At 46.0% G+C, this 21,249-nt stretch overlaps 1 protein-coding gene across 2 annotated transcripts; it reads right to left on the reverse strand.

The window, feature by feature from the left end:
* Positions 1–1,684: 1,684 nt before the first annotated feature.
* LCMT1 (leucine carboxyl methyltransferase 1) lies at positions 1,685–21,241 on the reverse strand. Of its 2 annotated transcripts, none has more exons than XM_054081003.1 (11): positions 20,834–21,241; positions 19,547–19,638; positions 18,874–18,995; positions 17,378–17,454; positions 16,664–16,725; positions 9,795–9,897; positions 7,893–8,013; positions 7,036–7,110; positions 6,539–6,630; positions 4,284–4,381; positions 1,685–2,606 (listed from the first exon to the last, which is right to left on the reverse strand). In XM_054081003.1, exons 1-11 carry the CDS (start codon positions 20,929–20,931, stop codon positions 2,584–2,586), a joined length of 963 nt encoding a protein of 320 aa, XP_053936978.1. In that variant the 5' UTR covers positions 20,932–21,241; the 3' UTR covers positions 1,685–2,583. The 2 variants fall into 2 exon arrangements, with proteins under 2 accessions (XP_053936978.1, XP_053936977.1); XM_054081002.1 differs by having other exon boundaries at positions 1,688–2,606; positions 7,036–7,137; positions 20,834–20,990.
* Between the last annotated feature and the right edge of the window lie 8 nt (positions 21,242–21,249).

A 21,249-nucleotide genomic window follows, 5' to 3' on the forward strand; every position in this document is an offset into this window, starting at 1 on the left:
CTGGAGTGCAGGAACAGTTCCTGCAGTGAGCTGTATTCAAAGCCTTTCGTATGAAAAACACAATGGCTTGGCAGTTGCATCCTAGGTGCTGACCAGTTCAAAGGGAAGAGATATGTTTGTCGCAGAGCAGGTAAAACCTCAGCTCAGCTCCCACTCAAAGATGTTAAGAGAGGCTGAAGGAACGTGTGCTCAAAGAGGGAAGCACCCAATGTCTAGTCCTGCTTTCATAATATCATGTCTTTGATCTAGCAAATGAGTTTGTAAGACGGCACACACCCCACCGGAGCAAAGCGCTCATGTGAGTCAGAGCATCTGCAGGTGGGAGGCCCTCATATGCTCTAAGCTCATTAAAAGCAAGAAAAGCAACCTCCTGGTCCACAACATGATCCAAGATGCAGTACTGATAGAGTCCAAAAAGAGTTTGAAGATGGCAGTATCCAAATAAAAAGACTGATCAGGATATAGACTTGGGAAAATAGCCTTTGGGGAAAGGAAAAGGGCTGGGAGGAGGAGAAGGGGTTATGAAGACAAGCCAAGCGCCTCAGAATCCCAACCCAAACATACAACTGCAATACAGCATCTCTTTTAGATTGTTATTTCATTTCTTCTCAAACATAGAACAACAACAAAGAAAAAAACCAAACCCCAACAACATGTTAAGGTGAGACAGAGCAACTGCACTGTGGGAATGAAAAATACTCAAAACCTCCAAGTGTAACCACAGCATGAAAGCAGAAGGCAAACCCCAAGAGCTGCAGGCTATTCCACGCTGCAGGCCAGCTGCCCTGGCTTCCCAGGAGGCAGAAAGGCTCCTCAGCAAGTCGGCTTCCCATGAAGACAGCAGGCATCTGCCGTGAGAAACCACCCAGTGGCAAACCCCGCAGCCTCTGGTTCCAGCTGCTGGGCTTGAGAAGGGACTTTGATGGCGAGATGGAAAACTGAGACATCTCCTTTGGCTGTCTGCATCCGCAGAGAGCAGGGGCCGGCACTGAGGCAGACACGGCACGTCTGCGCCTCCGAACAGAAGAGGGGCCCTGATAAGCCCAGATATTGCAAACACGCAGGCATGAGCAGTGTAAGGATATTGTTATCCAGGAAGCAAAGGTGATAAGCTACTTCCATAACTGCACGGCCTATCCCTTCCCTTTGGGGCAGAGGGCTTTTGCGAACATTTTGCAAAGACTGAGGACAAACAAAGCCGCAGGTGGCCCACAGCTACCCGTGACTACAACCCCTGACAGAGGAGAGCAGCGAGGGAACAGCCACTTCCCTGGGCTCAGAAATTATAACTGTCACTTTCAAGAACCGTTTACTTTCCCTGCTATCTCAATAATCTCCTTTCCTACATCTCCATATCACTGGTGTTCAAGGCCAGGTTCTATGGGCTTGGAGCCCCCTGATCCAGTGGGAGGTGTCCCTGCCCATGGCAGGGGAGTGGTACTGGATGGGCTTTTAAGGTCCCTTCCAACCCAACCCATTCCATGATCTCCAGTCCCAGCCCATGCCAACTCTTTCCAAAGCCAAGTATTCTCACACTACAGAAAATCACAGACAGCATGAAAACGGTTGCTTACACTTGCAACTGCTTTAAAACAATCCTCTTGGTAAAGCGTATGGTGAAATAAGAATATGTAGTCGCTAAACCACGGCTAAATCAGTAATTGCTAAGGAACAAGACACTAGCCAAATTATAAATACTAAACATTTATTACTTTTCTCATAGGAAGGTTGCAAGATTTCAACAGTAGTGCAAGGTTGTTTATCGCTGCTGGGATTTTGTTTTGCTTCCTTTAAGAGGAAACAAAGAAGAATGAGAAACTGGTGTAAAGATACCACCAGAAGCAGTACAAACTTAGATCAATTTCTTTCTTACCTTTACCACCCCAGTGGTGAATTGCCAAGCCAAGCCTCTCCCCGTTAAATAAAGTACTATAACATCATCCAGTTTCTTGTACATAACTGAACAAGAAGCACAGCTCCCCTTTGTCTTTCACCCTGCCCCTACAAGAACGTACCCGGGACAGTGACAGTCTTCGAGAAATCATAGCACCCAGAGAAAACCAATGTGACAACACTTCATACACATAAAACCGTAACAGAATGAAAATCAACAAAATCGAACCTTCATGATCTGCCGTGCACAGTGCAGTTATCCAATAACACAGCTCACCAGCCTTTTTTCCAGCTTCCTGTCACATATACATTTTACACATCCACAAAAAGACAAGAGAGAAAAATCATACGATCCAAGAACACTTCACTTTCCATTTGAAACTAAGGAAGGCAAGCTTATAAACAGGAATTACTGACACCTTATGGAAGTCCATCATTATATATCTGGGAATGGGAGGTGAGTCTTGCCTCATAACTGCTCACAGCGGTTAGAAAAGGTTCATTAAAAGCGCCCAACGCCAACAGGACAGTCGACATCGGCAGCGCCTGTTGCTTCCCGTGCTGGCACCTCTCACGCAGATGCGCAGACTGAAGCTGGCACAGACAAAATCCCACTGGTTCTGTGATCCTCTCTCAAGCAGAAGGTTCTGCTGTGGCTTCTGGGCCCACGGCCGCCCTCCGGCAAAGACATTAGAATGTGATGTTTGCAAGGCCTGTTTGAAAAGAAAGGAGAGTGGGGGAGAAACAAGCATTTATTCTTGTACCACCTGTACTTCACTACTGTTCAGACAGCCACAGGAAGCATGCTTTCAGGCTTAAACTTAAAGGGATTTGGTAGCAGGAAAGGAAATCAGGAAACACATTGATTTCTATTCTTTTAACCCTTTTTGATTGTGATATGGCAATTAATTGGAATAAGCCAATCTGAAGGAGTACTGAAGTTATTCACAGCAGAAGGAACAACACAGAGGCTGCTGACAAACTTAGGATCTGCCCATAAAATTAAAAAGAGAAAGCTGGGAAAAGTGCTATTATTGAGGGCAGTAAATTTACTCTGGATAAAGCAAAGCTGCTTTAGATTAAAACATATTCATGCATCAGACGTTATCTCCTCGGAGATTTGCCTTTTTGGATTTCTAAGCTATACTGCATCACTTAACCTCAGTACCCACAATTGTCCTAAATACTTCACTAATTACAGCAGAGGGGAGCTCGAGATCCCCAGGATGCTGGCTGCTATGAACACTGAACTTTTTGGCCCTAGTTCCTCTGGAAATAAGTTCTGTATTGTAGTCATCACTTCCCAGCTGTAAGAAATCCAACAGAAAATGTCCATTTCTGCAGCTCAAAATTGCTGAAGGCATAAAGCTTGGGTCAGTGGCCACCTCTGTCACAGCAGCACAATGGGGTATGGGAGATCCAGCTTTCCCAGCTGAATCAGATGCTTTATTATTCAGTCAGATTGAGAGATATGCAGAACCTCAGCAGAGATTCTATCTATTCACATTTGCTAAGAAACAGAAGGATAAATAAAATTTGTCCTTCAATATTGCTTTACTGGAGTAAGGGAAGGACAGAGACGGAGAAGGGGAGGAAAAAGATACAAACTGGCAGTCAGAGTAGTTTTCTAGAAAGACTGAAGTCCCTGAAATTGCAGGCAGAAGTAGAGACAGTGTCTGCAGTGGAGGTGTCTTTCTAACCTTAACAAGTCCTGGCTGTGGGTATCCATCCATCCCTCACCCAAACCACAACTCTTTTGGTTTTGTTATTTCTTAAGCAGCAGCAACATAGGTAAAAAGCTACATAAAGCATAAATAAAATCTCTCTGTTTCAAAGCAATTCCGGTTTAGGAGAGGCAAAATTTAAAGAATAAAGGGAACACATAACAGAGTTAACTTCAGAGGCAATTTTTTACCCCCCAGGAGAAAGTAGCATGGAAAGCCAAAGCCTCAGATGGCTGTAAATGGGGACAGTGCAGAAGACGACAGGGCTAAGCAACACAAATTTATTTTTATGCTGTCAGGACACTGTGATTTCATATACTGTGTGCCCATATGGCGCTTTACACGCATAGGATTTGTAAACCTTTCAATTAGCGTTGATAGTAGAAAGCAGGCAGTTATTTAAAGTAACCCATACGGCAACTTTCTGTGTAAAAATTCTAACTCCCCTCTACTGGACAGGCTTCCAGTTGGGCAGTTGAGATGCCTATAGAAACCTTCAAAAGGCTGGGGAGAAACAGTCAGGAGACACTGCCTGGGAGGTGTTTGCAGCCCAATGATGACAGAGCAGCAGACCCCGTTTCTGCTGTAAATCTGGGATCCACAGCCCCAGCCTTTCCACATAGATTTCAGCAGGAAGGGTCACCCCTGGACGGTGGAGAACGTTACCCAGATTACTGCTGTCCTTGGAAGCCCAGCAGATGCAGTAGTGCTGCATTAGTTGTTCAAACAGTTCCTTCTCGTCTAGGAATTCAAGTCCTTCTATTCTGTAGGAATAAAATAACAATTGTGATGCAAGCTGGAGTCTCAGGTCAGTTTTTCACATGCTCTGCTTCACTCCACAAGAGTGCAAGCTGTGGCCAACAAGGCAGTTACCTTTCTAGTAGTACAATACAGGTCTCTGTCCATAATGAAGCCACTGCTGCTCCCAGCCTTTCCTACCCATGTACGAAACCATTGACCCACAAAGTATTTTCAACTTCTCACTCCTGGAATTTCATATAACTTCTCACAAACACCACTATTTTTCTTCCAACCCCTTTCAATGCAAGTATCTGGTCTTATCTTGGATGAGGTGCTGAGACGAATGGTTTAGGGAGAGTTAGAAAAGGTTGGACTCGATGATCCAGTGGGTCCCTTCCAACCTAGTGATTCTATGATTGTGGGATTTAGGTAGACACAACAGCCTAAGGGAAGAAGTATCTTTATTGAAGGATTACAGCAAACAGCTGAAGATGGTATTTTCTCCAGACAATCACAATGAGTCCATATTATGTCTCAGTAGAGTGATGGGTACACTGGTGCAGTTTCTAACAGCTCTCCCACATGGGCTCATGATGAAGCACAAACCAAATGGTACATGAAAGAGCCGAGGATTTGTTTTCCTAAAATGGTTCCTACCTAGGACTCTTAAAGTAAGATTTTTGAACATCTTCTACCAGACAAATGGGACAACTTCTCCCAAGCTGTTCTTGCTTTAAAAAGTTTAACCTGGCACACTCCTCTCTCTCAAAGTAGATTTCTTGAATATCAGAGTGCTTATTTCCCACGCTAAATATTTGGAATGGCTGCTGCTGAGGAGCAGAAGAGGCTGAGGGGCCAAAGTTCCTAAATACACTCACAGATGCACAAGTGCTCCAGGAGAACACTTTTCTAAAGAGTTTTACAAACAGAAAGCATTATTTGCCTCACTGATACTGAAGGACAGAGTTTATGTAACCTGTTTCTTGGCATTTGGAACAAGTGGAAGGAGCTGAACAGACCTAAGGCAGTCAAAAATGCTGCAAAATAAGTCCCAGCTATGTTTCTCCCCAGGCACCATATGGTACAGTCACACAGTCACCGTTCCTATTTAAACACCCTGCAAGTTCCAGGCTCACCTGTTCACTTCCATGGTTTGAGAAATTCCCATATGCGAATACATATTCTGACCAAGGTAACTTGTTCTCGGCTAATTGAAACTACAGTTAGTGACTCACAGCAATTTACCCTTCATATTGCATACCTAGGAAGTTACTCATTAAAAACAGTTTCCCCTCTTTAGCTTTTCTTTAATGCATAAAACGTAACAAAATCCATGCAGATTCCTGACTGTGATTACAGGCTTTCATTAGATACTTTGTACTGAGCTCTGTCTACAAACCCAGGCACCAGGCTCATGCATGCGATGGGAGCAGAAGATGCATTCACCTGGTGGAGAGTCAGGCCACGCTGCTGGGCACACATTTCCCCTCTCTCCCTCTTTGCTAGTACAGTACAATAGGTCACAGCACCGAATTACTGCCCTGCCTTGGCTCATTACCTAAATAAGCTACCGATGACAAAAGGAGGGAAGAACAGGATAGGCCATTTTCCACCCACTTGTATTAAAACACAAATGGATAAATAATTTTACCTAGGCCTACAAGACTAGAGCAAACAATGAGGGTGGGGAGGCCCTGGCCCAGGTTGCCCAGGGAAGTGGTGGCTGCCCCATCCCTGGAGGTGTTCAAGGCCAGGTTGGATGGGGCTTTGGGCAACATGATCCAGTGGGAGGTGTTTAGGCCTCTGCTCCACCCCTCTGGTGTTGTGAAGGCTGGATGTCCACAAGAAACATCTTGGGTACTGTGAAAACTCAACATAGCATTTCTGCAGCACCTTCTGTCTGCAAATTTCTGTCATGAGATGCTTTATATCGCACCCAAATAAGTCATCGCCATTGTCAGTCTACTTCTGGCAGCACTGACCCATGAATGTTGCTCCAGGCATTACCCTGAAGGCTCTGCAGAGCATCAGACTCGGACACACGCTGTCTGTCTAGCTAGCATCGGCACACAGCCTCCTCGCTGTCATACTAGGGAATCCTTTACTAAATATGGATGTGAAATACCTTGGAAATGGCATCTGAAGGTAACTTATGGCCGCAAGCAAGCTATCAGTAATACCTTTTGACATCGGCCTGTGGCAAAAAGCTGTACACCTTCATCATATCGATGGCACGTGCAGTTTCCCAGCCATTTAACAGCAATCGTTCCCTCTGTAAAACAAACAGGCAGCACAGTTTTCAGAAGACTCGGGGAACAACACCTGAGAACAGTTTTTCATCCTAAGGATTTTGCAGGCCATCTGCTTGACCTGTTCTTTGAAGAGCTCTTACATGTTTTTCTAAGCACCTGCTGCTAACCTCTGCGCAGAGAGGACAGCGGAGATGGAGCTGTGCTTTGTACAACTACTGAAACCATGTGGTATTGAGCAACCACAGCATCGGTAACAGGGAACGACCATAATGTGGACAGGGCAGGGTTTCAGCAGGCAGCTGCTGCCCACTCCAGTCCTACTCTGCTCACTGCTCTGAGCCTCACGGTGCACACACACAGGGGCAGAACTAGCAGACATATTAAATTTTAATATTAAGCACACCCGGAGCTCTGAGTCCCTTTACCTGAGCATCCAAGGACCTGCAGACTTCCACTCCAGCCAGGTTACACTGTCGCCTCTGCAAGTTCTCAATCATGACCTGTCCAAATCGGTCCGTCATATTCACCTCAGGTAGAGAAGGAGACAAAAGTGTTCCCCCTTCCGAAAAGAATGTAATCGCAGTGAAAAGCAGTAACTTGGTTAAACTCTCAAATTGTCTATATCACAAAAACATACAGGATAACATTAATTTGCACATATCCTTACCCTAGGCCTCACCTCCCCCTGCCACAACCTCCTCAGCTACCTCACATTTACACATCAGGTGCCAGTGTAATGGTGACAATGCTGCTGCCTCTGCAGGCACAGGGACTCTGCACCGGGCACTGAAAACTGGCTCTGCCTCACTTGACAGCAGCTCAGTTCAGCTCCCTAACAGAGCTTTACAGCTTGTCAGATCCTGTCACTAATTCCTGCTGCCACCCTGTTCCCCTGAGGCAGCATTTTGCTTCCATAGAGAGAAGCTAAGTTCATGCTGATGTGATATTTGCTTCACTTTGTCAAAGAACACCAGGAGGTCATTATGCAATGTCATACACACACATCCAAAACTCGGCATAGTTCCTTTTTCCTCTCCCTAAACTAACGTTCTGTGGTTCTATCCGTGTGTAGATTAAGCCTCAATTCTGGTTCAGAACAGCTCTGGGCTCTTTACAATGAGGCAACAGGAACAAAATAAAACACTTTACTGAAGGCATTCAGCAGAAACTGATGTTTGTGCACAAGGATGGGGCCCACTCTTATTTTACAAGCAGTACTCCCACTTTTGAGAGCAATTTTTATGACTACAATGCAGGTCTAAAAATGCCGGATTTGTTTTACCTGCTCATAGTTTATAAACATCGCCACTGGAAAAGTGCTTGCTGCCCACTTCAACAGGTTCGCGGACTGCTGCGGAGTCATGTAAACCAGGACACATTCCGCCACCAGAAGCGTCGGCAAGCTTTGAAACAAAAACAAGAGCACCGTTTCTAGTAGAGAACAAGAAAAATCTAAAGAACTATTAGCAAGCAATTGTTTTATGTCCCCAAACACTCCAGAAGTGTCACTTCTTATGAAGTGGACATCGAGGACTGAACTGGATCAGTTCGAGCCGCCTGGAACCTGGTTTTCTGGCAGCTGACAGAAGACTCCCATGGTTACAGGACAGAGAAACTGGGAAACAAACCTCTCCAAAGGCAGCTGCAGGAGAATCTGCACTCTGTGAGTCTTCTCTGAACTGCAATAACATGAACTCCAGTGTGTATTAAATCTCATTTTGCAGAATTGTACCTTATATACACCATCTGCACTTCTTTAGAGATCAGTAAAAATAGGAACAAAACACAAATTGGAAAAAAATGTTTTCTCTTTTAAAAAAAAAGTTCTAAGAAGAATTTTAATTAGGCAAATTTGTTCAATATCTGTAAAATAAGCTGTACATATTATCAAAGAAAAAGCAATCTATAGCTTGCACGTTGGCTCTTCCCCCTCCATCCACAAAAATAGACATTGACACAAGTAATTTTCCTTAGAATGATGGAGTTTTCTTTTAATTGCTAGAATGAACAGGAAAAAGAAAAGTCACTGAAGCAGGAGAAATTCCACTGGGAGCAGCAACGTAGGCAAGCAAGGCAAGATTTCAGAAGATGGAAGTGTAAAGATTTAAATGGCAATGTGATGCATTCTGCTTACCCATCTGCTCTCTCCCACCCAGCCAGATAGCCGCTATTTATACATCCTATATTTGAAAGGTATGTCCATCATCCACTCCAAAAACTTAACTCCTGCCCCCTCCAGAAGTCTAACACTGAACAAGAAAAACCCCAGATATCGGCTCCCAGAGTTAAGTTCTCAAGGACTCCATGGCAATCGCTTCAGCCAGGAAACAACACGGAGGTAAGGAGAGGCAAGAGAAAATAGTGGCAAAGATAAAACCCTGAAATAATGTAAAATCAAAAAAAATTTCCTTCATTTCCCCAGACAATCTCCCAGACTCATACAGCCATTAGAGAATGGCAGGACATGCACTGATCCAGGTGCTGCTTATCAGGCAGCATTAAAGTGAAAAGCAACTGAACCAACCCTTAAAGAAGGCAATTAATGAGATGTTGATACATCTCTAGTTTAGAGACTCCCCTTGAATAACATGATTCTAGTAACTAAATTTCAACCAAATTCAAGCAAGGGGTAACTCTTTCAGAGATCTCTAAAAGAATTAAATTCATGAAACAGAGAAAGAAGACTGGTAGCAGCTCTGAGGCAGAAAATGGCTGCGGGAACTCATCCCCTCCAGAGGAAGGGATGGAGGGAAGAGAAGAAATTGTAGCTGCTTGCCCTGCAACTAGAGCTTTAGTGCATGTAGAAGGATCATCCACAAGAAAAACATTTGCAGAAGGCCCAGCTTTATCCTCCACAGCTTTTTAAGAGCAAGCAGCAAAGAGCTCTGTAATTTCGATTTTCTCAGGAAGGGGGAAAACGCAGTTTGCAGAACAGACTATGCAAGGAACAACCTTGCTTCAGACTTGGAACTACTGAGCTGCTGCGGCAGTGCCAGCCCGCTTGGCTCAGCAAGGCTGCACGAGGTGTCTGAACAATTCCTTCTGCTCGAAGGGCTCAGGTAACCATGGCGATAGCATAACGAGGCCTGGATGCAGATTCTGTATGGCCAAGCTCAACTTTACTCTTGTCGGTACACATCCACAGGCCCTTGTCAAAGAAATAATAATAAAAAATATATCTTACTGTATATCTAAGTTGTGTTTCTTTAGTTTTTCCTCCAGATCTGATGAGAACCGCAGGTCTGCTCCTACAATGGAATATCGACTGGAGTCCAGGCTGTGAGAATCTGCAGGTTTAAGATTTTGAGAGACTGACCGTTACAAATCAGAAGAATGCCAAAACTATAAATTAAAAGAAAAAAACCATGGATACACATGAATTTTAAGTCAAATCACTGTCCAGCATTGCAAGAGGCTGCTCAGAGGGTGGCTTGAGTCCCCATCCCTGGAGTGCTTTAAAATAGAGGCGGATGTCGTACTTTGGGACACAGTGCAGTGGTGGACTTAGCAGGGCTGGGTCTCGATGGTTGGACTCAACGATCTTCAAAGGCTTTTCCAATCAAAACCATTCTATTCTAGGATTCTATGGAAGTTTCTTCTGTCATACCCAACAATGAACAGACACTTCTTCTTTTTAAAGTATTACTTTCCCCTACACACGACTGCTAGGGTTTGCAGGTGGTGATGCGTTAGCATCAGACTCTGCACCAAGCCACTCTAATGCAGGTGGGTTATCCCAGCCATTACCATGGCTTCAAGGAATGCAAAGAGAAGGAAAAATGTGAAGATTAAAGGCAAGGTTTCTCTCTGTTGTTTGTAGCCTTTTTAGATGATCCATCATATATACATAAAAAATGTTCCAAATATTAACAATAGATCTAGCTATATAAATTAACAATACCTATAGCTTTAGGGTATATGTGTGTATCAGACAGATCTGGAGGTCACAAGAAGTTATCCCTTAGCCTTTCCATATGATCTAGCAGTGGTACTTAAGTGTGAAGTCAAATCAGGAAAGGTATTCTAAGAAACAACTATTCACCCCGGGAGCCAGCAGGCAGCAAGCTCCTGTAAACGCTTTCCAACACAAAGCAGGAACTAATGCTGAAGTCAAAGACCCTTTGCAGCACTAGCAAACCTATAAGGAGGCCAGCAGCCACACAAGTATCTTCCTAGCAATAATCCTGACACCCAGCTGCAATCCATCTGAGCACATACCCCATGGAAAGCATTTTTCAAGTCCAGCATCAAACCCATTATGGAGACATGGAGTCCTGTAGGAATACACCAGAGCACTCTGTCACTCCTGAGCGTTACTGGAGTGAAGTCACGAGGACACAACAGCAGATAACTTTCCCCTCTTGCCATACAAGTGTGACAGAACAAGCAGTAAAATGAGCTAAATGGTGAAAAGCTCCGAGTGAGAGTTGAGAGCAGCCCTGTGGGGGTCAGTCAATACCTGCCCGCAGAGGCAAGCTCTGGCCCAGCTCCGTTTGCGTCCTGCTGTGGACAGAAACAGCTCCCAACAGGTAATACGGGAGCAGACGTCAGGAGCTCGGTGGAGAGAGAAGGAGAGGCCAAGTGACTGAGTAGACAGGATGGAAGGAGTTTTCCGTTTCAGGAAAGGAAAAAAAAAATGGGAAGGGGAATTAAAAAAGGCAATTTATTAAATGAAGCAGGGCTCCCAACATCCTGGAAACTGTTCCTCCACTTCATTTCCAAGTGACTGACTGACAAAGGCACTGGCGAGTGACAACGGCTGTCTCTCCAGCAGGAGTTCTGAGAGGATCCAGAACCCAGAGCAACTCATGAGAGTTACAAAGGGAAAAAAAAGAAAAAAAAAAAAAGGAAAAAAAAAGAAAAAAAGAAAAAAGAGAAGAAGTAAAAAAAAAAGTTGTGTTGCAAATGATTCAACATTTTGAGTCAAGGCTTCTTCCATGTGCATGTTCTGTAATAGCTTTACTACTTCCCACACCCTTCTATTTAAGTTATTATATCAAGGCCATGATAATGGCATCAAAAAAGCCACATGAAAACCCCACCGCACACTGTGAAGTGTTTCTGCAGCGATGGGTTTGCTGTCCGAAGATAGAGCACAGTGAGCGTCAGCCACCCCAATTAGCAGGAATTAATGAAAGCTCCTTGTCTGGCTGCGCTGACTTGGATGCATCGGTCCGTTAATTGTAACCAGAAATAAACTGCAAGGACTTTCAAGTGATGCGGTAACAGAAGTGCCACAAACACTTCACCCAAAGGGGAAGCAAATGCCTTTTGCCTACATCATGTTGATTCAAGCACTTCTGTCACTGAGGAGCAGGAAAGAGCACAGCCAGCAACGTTTGGTGGCTTTACACATTCATCGTCCCGTATTCCAAGCACTAATTCCTATCCATGCACCAAAACTTCATGTTGGTTTTTAGCAGAGATGTTTGCCACGATGTTATTTTCTACTGCACGGAGCTACCTCATGGTTTCCTTTGCGATGCTCACACTCAGCACACTCAGTCATCTACAAAGTTTCTCTCTTGCACTTGTCTGAAATGGTTTGAGAAATTCCACATTCAGATGTGCTCAGCGCAATGGTTTAGCAGTGGACAGGTAAGGCTGGACAAAGATCCTAAAGGTCTTTTCCAACCGAATGATTCTATGATTCTATGATTCTATGATTTCATGTGAGAAATAGAAGGAAGGGTAGAGGGAAGAAGAAAAATGAGCCCTAGCACTCCTGCCCACCCCATCAGGCCCAGTACAGCCTTCCTCAGCCCAGGTAGACACTCCTGCTACCCATACAGAACACAATGGAGAACACTTTACTCCGATCACACCCCTGGTGTGTGTATTCTCCATGACACTTGGCACAGAAGTAACAGTACAAGTGGTTCAAATGTAGACATCATTAGAGGAACTGAATGGCAGCAGGAGTCACAGCTGCCTTTTGATCTCACTGCAATAAGCGTTTCCTTCACAGAAACATGCTACCAGTCGGAAAATGCTCTGTTCTGTGGCAGCCACAGGCACTCACCCATTACCTTAATCATAGAATCACAGAACAGTTTGGGTTGGAAGAGACCTTAAAAGCCCATCCAGTACCACTCCCCTGCCACGGGTAGGGACACCTCCCACTGGATCAGGGGGCTCCAAGCCCCATCCAACCTGGCCTTGAACACCTCCAGGGATGGGGCAGCCACCACTGCTCTGGGCAACCTGGGCCAGGGCCTCCCCACCCTCACAGGAAAGCATTTCTTCCTAAGATCTCATCTCAATCTCCCCTCTTTCAGCTGAAAACCATTCCCCCTCATCCTACCCCTGCCCTCCCTGATCAAGAGCCCCTCCCCAGCTTTCTTGGAGCCCCTTTCAGTACTGGAAGCTACTCTAAGGTCTCTCAGGAGCCTTTTCTTCTCCAGGCTGAACAATCCTAACTCTCTCAGCCTGTCCTCGTAAGGAAGGTGTTCCAGCCCTTGGATCATCTCTGCGGTCTCCTCTGGACTCGCTCCAAAAGATACATGTCCCTCCTGTGCTGAACCCATCTCCTGAAGCAGCAGCATTACAGAATTACAGACACACGAAGCACATGGTTTCCTCTGCTACAAGAAGTCAGTTTTCTTTTCACACTGTCTTCTCAGATTAGCAAAAAGATTTCCTGGAAGTTTTCCAAGAGATACTACTGACTCAAACTGATTTCATTAGGATTTCATCCTCGGGCACCTTTGGCAGCTCTACACACAGCCAGCCCATACAGCCTATGCTGTGCTCCCAGGATGTGGCATTGGTCTCACACAGGCTGTTCATCAGCTACAACATCAGGACAGAGTATGAGCCAAAACACAACAAAATTGTGTTTGTCTGGCAAGCACAAGATCACCCCCAACACAAAGCACACAAGGCACCAGGACAGCAACACTCCTGACTTCCCAGGAAGTTTGGAAATGTAGGGAAAAGAAAAACCCAATAGCTTCCCAAAGCTGAACCAGACAGAGCAGGAGAGTGTCCGAGCAGCACCGCAAGGTAACAGTTCACTGAGCGCAATCCGCATGTGTGAGGCGGCACACAGGGCAGCACCATCCCACCATGAGCAACCGTGTCATAAATCAGATTGTTCTCAAAGTTCAGTGGCACTATCTAACCAAATTCTAGTCAAATTACTGCACAAATTCACTGCCTTACTCTGGAGATCTAACATTCCCGAGGGAACAACAAGGCTGCTCAATGACGAGTGTCATCTGGCTGCATTCAAGGGCAGAGGCCGCAACTTTCTAGGGCTGGATTGCGAGTCGTGCTGCCATTGCTTTGTCCAAAGGGCACAGAAAGAGCAGATGTTTCCCTGAAGTTCTCTCTTAGCACCAGCTCCAGGAAATGAAAATATTTAGTATGAGGCGAAAAGCAGTATGAGAAGTCATGTCAATCGCTATCACAACAACTCAAAAACCAACTCCCAAAGCATCTGAACAGTCTCTGCTATACACGAGACAGCAACATGGAACTGACTTGGGGACAGGGAGGACGAGATGGGACAACCTCCCTCCCCATGGTTCTAAAATCCTGGGTGATACTCACACCTCAAAAACCAAGGCAGCAACCTTGGGAAAACTGCTTGACGATGCCCTCCCAGCCCCTACAAGAGGTGGATTCCCTAGAACAATGCATTGATCTAACAGCACCAGCAGGTCAGACCAGAGGACGCCCAGTACAGAACTTTGCCTCTCACCGATGCCAACAGCAGCTATCGAGGGACAAGACAGAGAGGGCAAAAACCTACTACTAATATCGGCATCTATAATGTTCTTTATCTGATTTCCTAAGCAATCCTTAAATTCAATTTGGATTTCTGCACCATTACTGACCCAACATTTTCACATCTCTATCTAACACAAACCCCAGATCTCGCACACAGGCAGCAATAATCAGCCAGCAGCCCAGCATTCACATGCAAGTCACAAACTATTTTCCATCCATGTGCATCGCTTTATGTTAATCTGCATTGAATTTATCACCACGTCACTAATTTCACAAGATTCTTCTGCAGTTCTTTCACCACTCTGAAGAGCTTGGACTTGTCAACAAGCTGCCACTTACTAACCACTCTATTTTCCCAATCATTCTTAGTGTTGATCAACAACATATCCTGAAGCACAGATCTCCATCTCCCTCCATAATGAAAATCACCAACATATGCCCACCCTCCATCCCCAGCTCTATCCATATGAGAACCATTCCTTCCCCCCACAACAACCACACCATTTCTCTGGCACATTTTGATAAGGGACATGGTCCAAACGCATGTTTGAAATCCAAGCACTGTATTAATTGATGTCCTTTTCCAATACAACAGTAGACTCCAGTAGGTGTGAGAGGTGTAACTTACCTTTACAAAAGCCACATTAACTCTTTCTCAACACATTATTTTTGCTGTGTTCCACTAAGTCCGTTTGTCAGAGCTTCTACTAATCTGTCCAGTAGAGACATCAGTCCTACTGGCTCATGGTTCCCTGGATTTCTATTGGAGCCCATCTGAGTCACAGCTGTCACCTTCAAGTTCTCAGGTACTAAGAGAATTTTAAAATGAGAAGGTATATATAGTAGCTGAGCAAATGCATTTTCGAGCTCCTTTAGACTTGTAAGAAATCTCTTGGTCTGTTTGACTGGTCTACTCAGCCCCAAATCTCCTGGTGGCACTTCTGCATGAAGCAGCTGCATTAGTATTGGTAAGAGCCCTGACACGGGTTTCACTCAGACTGACCTGTGGTTACTGAGCCTCCTATCATCTCTAAGTATCTGGACACGATGCTACATCCCAAAGATGCAGCTGGTTTGCTGCAACAGATGTACCAACAACTGTTCAGTAACACAGCAACTATCAAACCCTTCTCATCAACTTTGCATTAAGGCCTTTCCAGCAGTGCTGATGCGCTGTATCTCACATATCTAAGAGATGGGTTGTAAGAAGGTCTCCTGGCTGAAACACAGGGCTACTTAGGAGCCTTTTTCTGAGACAGGCCACTGGGCTTTCATCCGACCCAAAAGTGCAGTGGAGAACTCTGCCATTCAAATGACATCTAAAAGGTTGACAAGTTAAAATGCTCCAGTACACAGCAATAAAACATGGATAATATGCATCAATACACACAATCAAGTCAGTGTGTGGCAGTTGTGACCCAAGCTATAGCCCTGAAAGATCCGTGGGGTGAAGCACTGACCCCTTGCTGCTGCAGCACAAGCACATCTCCTCCCTCCTCGCTCTTTGGAGGGCTCTGCCCAGCCCTCCAGAACCTCAGCTAGAATTGTGCTATTAGAAACCCCCATACACATAAATTATACCAGGGAACACCTCTAGATGTGTTTTAAGGTCACATCTGCTAAGACAAATTCACTGGTATCATAGATGCAGGTAATTACTGCTCTTCCTAAAAGGTCCAAAGCAGCTACTGTAGTGCAGCATCTGCTCCCGGGGCACTGAATCATTACAACAGAACACAGGCTTTCTTCCATAAGTGAAGACGTTTTAGAATTACAGCCCTGACACAAACACAAGACTATAAGCCAAGGCAATACAACCATGTGGTAACACCTGGATCAAATAATAATACTCTTAATGCTGAAAAGTAACAAATGGCTCTGGCTCCCGAGGATGGACTTTGCAAGCTGCATTTCTTCTGTCAAGGCTCAGCTAAATGTACCTACGTGTGCTCTTAATGAGACAAAGATCGAGGAAAATACTCAATAGATACGTTAATCCAGTAAATACAGCTATCAGTAGCATTTTGCCTTTTCTGTGGTAGAAAAGAAAACATAACTTAAGCTCCATAGGAAAGAAAAAGAAAGTACCCAACAACTTTCTGGCAGAACAAAACCACTTCAAGAGAAGACATTTCTCCCCTGACAGATAACAAATGGGCAGGAGTCTGCAAGAGAAGAAAGAAGTCTCTTTTCCCTCGCAGTTCTCTGTCCAAACAGCATTTCAAACATTAAAAGCCTGCCCACATAGCAGAACAAAATGATCAGAAAAGTTTTAGAAGCGTTGCAGTACATTGCTGGGTTATTTTAACCATGACTCACCTATTAGAAGAGAGTCCCCTGAATGGGATTCCATAATTGGTTTTGACAGGGGAGGTTTTGATCTGTGGGAAGAAGGAAGAAGCATCGCTGAGCAGTAAAGCTTGTTCAACAGTGTGCTTACAATTTTACATTTTTTTCCTAATGTACATCTCTATGTGCGTGTACCAAAAACAGAGCAGAGAATATCTCTGCCCTCTACTGGAAACAAAACTGTTTGCAATTAGACTCAGTAATCGGCTGCAGTTGAGTTTTCATACCTAAAGACTCTTAAATCTTGGGGTAGTCTTTAAAGAGAAATCCAGACACCTTCTTCAAGTCTCCTCCATAAGCCTTAACTTATACATTCCACAGAATATTCATGTAGGGTACCAGCGATCCCACCTCTTCAACCGCACAGGCAAATCTGGGAAGTTATGACTGTCTTCAACAGTAAGAGAAGACGACTTAGTTGCCTTTAACCATTGTGAGGCTTCCCTTGCCCATTAAATCTTATAGAATTAAGAATAAACTCTGCTTTCCCCTCTCTAAAGCTTCCACATATCAAATTCTCCAATTTGAAATAGTTGCTGCACAGCCACATGGATGACTTGCCTGCATAATGAAACCTCTGTTCTAAACCCCGGAGCGTGAAGAGTTTCTCAGAAGAGAGATTAAATAATCATAGCTTGCAATTCATTACAGTCTCGCATAGCTATACGTAAGTGCTGTACTTACTTGATATTATGTATTTTTCTTGCAATTATCATTGGAAAATCCACTTCAAAATATTTTCTAGGGAGAAGATTTTCATCCTGAAAATGGGAGTCAGACTCTAACGTTAGAAACATTCAAGTTTCACACACACAACAAGAAGATTTAACCTTAAGCCCTAAGCAGTTTTGTTTTACTGTACAGTGGCACATGCAATAGCAGCATGACTTAACGCCCTACAGCTTAAAACCCCCCAAACCAGCTGAGAGACGTCAGAACACTCTCCAAGCGCCAAGACTGAACAGTTTATGCAATGCAGCAATCCTAGACACTAGATCATGGAAAGATAACATCCCAACGATGCATCATCAGGGTCTGGAAGAGTACAGCAACAAGAAACCACCATGACATTTACCACACATCCCCAGTACATTCTTCCAGGAAAGGAATCATCACCGTTTAGCAGAGATTCACAGAGGAAGCGACCACATTCCACAGTCTATCCCCAAACCAGCAGTCAGACTGCAAGCACAGCAGCGTTCCCCTACCATAAACAAGGGGAAACCTCTTCATTTCACATTGTCCCTATCGGACATGCTGACAGCAAAGCTGTATCAAGTTTCTCCCTACGCAGCAATCCTATTGTGATGGATATGTACGGCTGGTTCTGGCTCATCAGCCTCATGGGTTTCTGAACAGCAGATTAAATCAGCAGACAGAGCAACGAGGTACTTGGTTAACCAGGTCCTGTCTTCTCTACATTAATTACACCTCACCTGCTCCTTAAGGAGGAAGAATTGGAATTACAGGCCCCGCATCAGCTTTTACAATCACTGTTGCAGGCAAGTTAATAAAACTGTGTATTGACATAGCTGTGATAGGAATGCAGGTAAGAAAAAAGCTTCACAGCTCAGAAAAAATACATTATTTTTCCCTTCCACTGATTAAAATACAGTGAATTGTGACCATGCACTTAGTTTGGCCTCTCCTTGGGCTTCCTGCCATAAGCCGAAGTTTCAAATGTAAATGCTAATGAGAAGATAAGATGACTTAGAGGTGTGATCATTCAGAATGAAAGCATCGTATAGTACTTGAATAATCTGATTTTTTGTGAATTACACACCTGCATACAGACATATTTACAAACAGAAAACTCACATTCATATAAATAATTCAGGGACACATAAAAAGTGTCCCGTACTTTGGTACCTTATTTCTGTTTTAATATAAGATAAAAGGCTTGAAGACAGCAGAGTGGAGTTCAAGCCCTATTCTTGAAAGGCCACTAGAGGTCAGCTTCCTGGCACACACTTTTTGGTAAAAGGCCTTGATAACAGCAGCCCCTGCCGCTCTCTAAGATTTAAAGGTTCGTTTCTAAGCAAGCAGAGAATGGAGGAGAACCAGCCAGGGCAGCCTCCCTGCACGCCTCCATGCTGTCCTATAGAGCTCAGCACCCACAAGTACTGAAAGAAGAGCGCTTCCAAAGTCCACGTAGATCTGCCTCCAGCCCAGCTGCTTACCTTTAATCTCCAGAACAGAGTATCCATGCCAGCACCAAGATTTACAATTTGACAGTTGCATTCTGTCTTCTTTAGAAAAGCTTTAATCAAGTAACTGACTCCGTGAACACGGGCATAATAGCCTGGTAACAGGAAAAAGCTTGGTTTTAATTATTGTTTTCAAACAATACTTGATGTTCAGAGCTAAGATCTCTAGGTAGTGTTCCTTAGGAAGAATGCTGCACTCTAAGATACCCAAGGGGTTTGGGTTTGTTTTTTTTTAATTACTTAAAACCTGATGCACTGATAAAACAGGATTCCTTGGGTATACAGAAGTTTTAGACAAGTTTCACCTCAAACTAAGTAGACTAATGCTACCTGGCATGTGCTTTTGCAGAGCCCAGAGGTGACACACCCCACCGTCCTGAGTCAAATCAACATCTTTAAATGCTTTATAGAGATTTCTGCATGCTGAGACACACCGAGGTACCCCATTCCAAATGCAAAAGTGTAAGAATAATATTGAAAAGATTAAATACAGTATGGAATTATTACGGTGAGGAAAACTTGTCTCATCCTTTCACTTATCTCCTACAGCCAATAACAACCAGTGTATGGAGGCTCTGTCAGGTGCTCTTCACAAGCAATTAAGAACGCATTTGCAGTCTTCCCTCACATTCCCACAACAACTTGCCTCGATTGATTTCAGGTGCTTTTCTTTCCTTGGCCTGCCGCACAAAATATTGGATGTAAGGGTCCTTCCAGTAGCCGATGCTGACAGCAAACCTGTGCAGGGGAAGGGAAAAAAAGAGAATTATGAAACAAGGCCAGCAAGATTGGCTCTAAAAGACTCGGAGGCGGAAACAGTCACTCTGACCTGTGTGTGTGCATGCAGAGAAGGGTTAAAAACCCCACTGACTGGGTAGAATTATTTCAGTTAAGAACGCACAGAAAGTCTAGGAAAAACTGTTGGCTCGTGCCCAGGGGACCCTGACACCTTGGGCACCCGCTCTGTGCTCCCCGCCATGGCTTGGGCCCCGCTCCCTCTGCTCTGCATGCACTCCTCCCTGCTCAGACCCCACTCCCCCTTACTCTATGCCCTCCCCCCAACCTCAGACCCCACTCCCCCTTACTCTATGCCCTCCCCCCTGCTCAGACCCCACTCCCCCTTACTCTATGCCCTCCCCCCAACCTCAGACCCCACTCCCCCTTACTCTATGCCCTCCCCCCTGCTCAGACCCCACTCCCCCTTACTCTATGCCCTCCCCCCAACCTCAGACCCCACTCCCCTTTACTCTATGCCTTCCCCCCAAGCTCAGACCCCACTCCCCTTTACTCTATGCCTTCCCCCCCTGCTCAGACCCCACTCCCCCTTACTCTATGCCCTCCCCCCTGCTCAGACCCCGCTCCCCCTTACTCTATGCCCTCCCCCCTGCTCAGACCCCACTCCCCCTTACTCTATGCCCTCCCCCCTGCTCAGACCCCGCTCCCCCTTACTCTATGCCCTCCCCCCTGCTCAGACCCCGCTCCCCCCTACTCTATGCACTTCCCCTGGCTCGGACCTTGCCCCTCCCTTGCTCTGCACGCTCTCCTCAGCTCAGGCCCCCACCCCTCTTGCCCTGGGCGCTTTCCCTGCCTCAGACCCCGCTCTCCCCTTACTCAGGCCCCACTTCCCCCTTGCTCTGTGCCCTCCTCCCGGCTCACGCATCGTTCCCCCTTATTCTGTGCACCCCCTCAGCTCGGACCTTGCTCCCCCCCTGCTTACCCCTTGCTCTGTGCACTCCCCCCGCTCAGACCCCGCTCCCCCCTTGCTCTACGCGCTCCCCCCAGCTCAGACCCCATTCCCCCCAACCTAGGCCCCACTCCCCCCGGCTCTATATCCTATCCCCCCAGTGCGCCCTCCGGCTCAGGCCCCGCTCCCCTCCACCGCGGCTCCGCCTCAGCCCGGTGACCCCGGAGGGCCTCTCCCCGGCACCGGTACCGCTTGCAGACAGACGCGTCCTCGCACGTGCCCCGCACTGCCTCGTCCGCCTCGTCGAGGCCGGCGGGGGAGACCGGGTCGCGGGCAGCAGCCGCCATGGGGGGAGCGCGCGGAGCTGCCGGCCCTGCCCCCCGCCGCCCCTCATTGGGCGGCCCCGCCCGGCGCCGCGCCGCGACTGGTCCGTAGCATCGTCAATTCCTGCAGCGTCCAATGAGAGCGCGCGGGCCGAGCCGCCCCGCCCAGGAAGCTACTATCGTGCCGCAAGGCATGCTGGAAGTTGTAGTCCTGACGGACGCTCTCCGATAACACCTTGTGACATATGGAACAGGGACGAATTCTGGCGCTGCTGGCTCTGGAACGAGCCGCCGCGTGCACCGGGAGCGGCCCAGCTGCCGGCCTTGAAGTGGCGGCGCCCG

The sequence above is a fragment of the Cuculus canorus genome, chromosome 15 (genome assembly GCF_017976375.1).
Source record: "Cuculus canorus isolate bCucCan1 chromosome 15, bCucCan1.pri, whole genome shotgun sequence".
Lineage (NCBI taxonomy): Eukaryota > Metazoa > Chordata > Aves > Cuculiformes > Cuculidae > Cuculus > Cuculus canorus.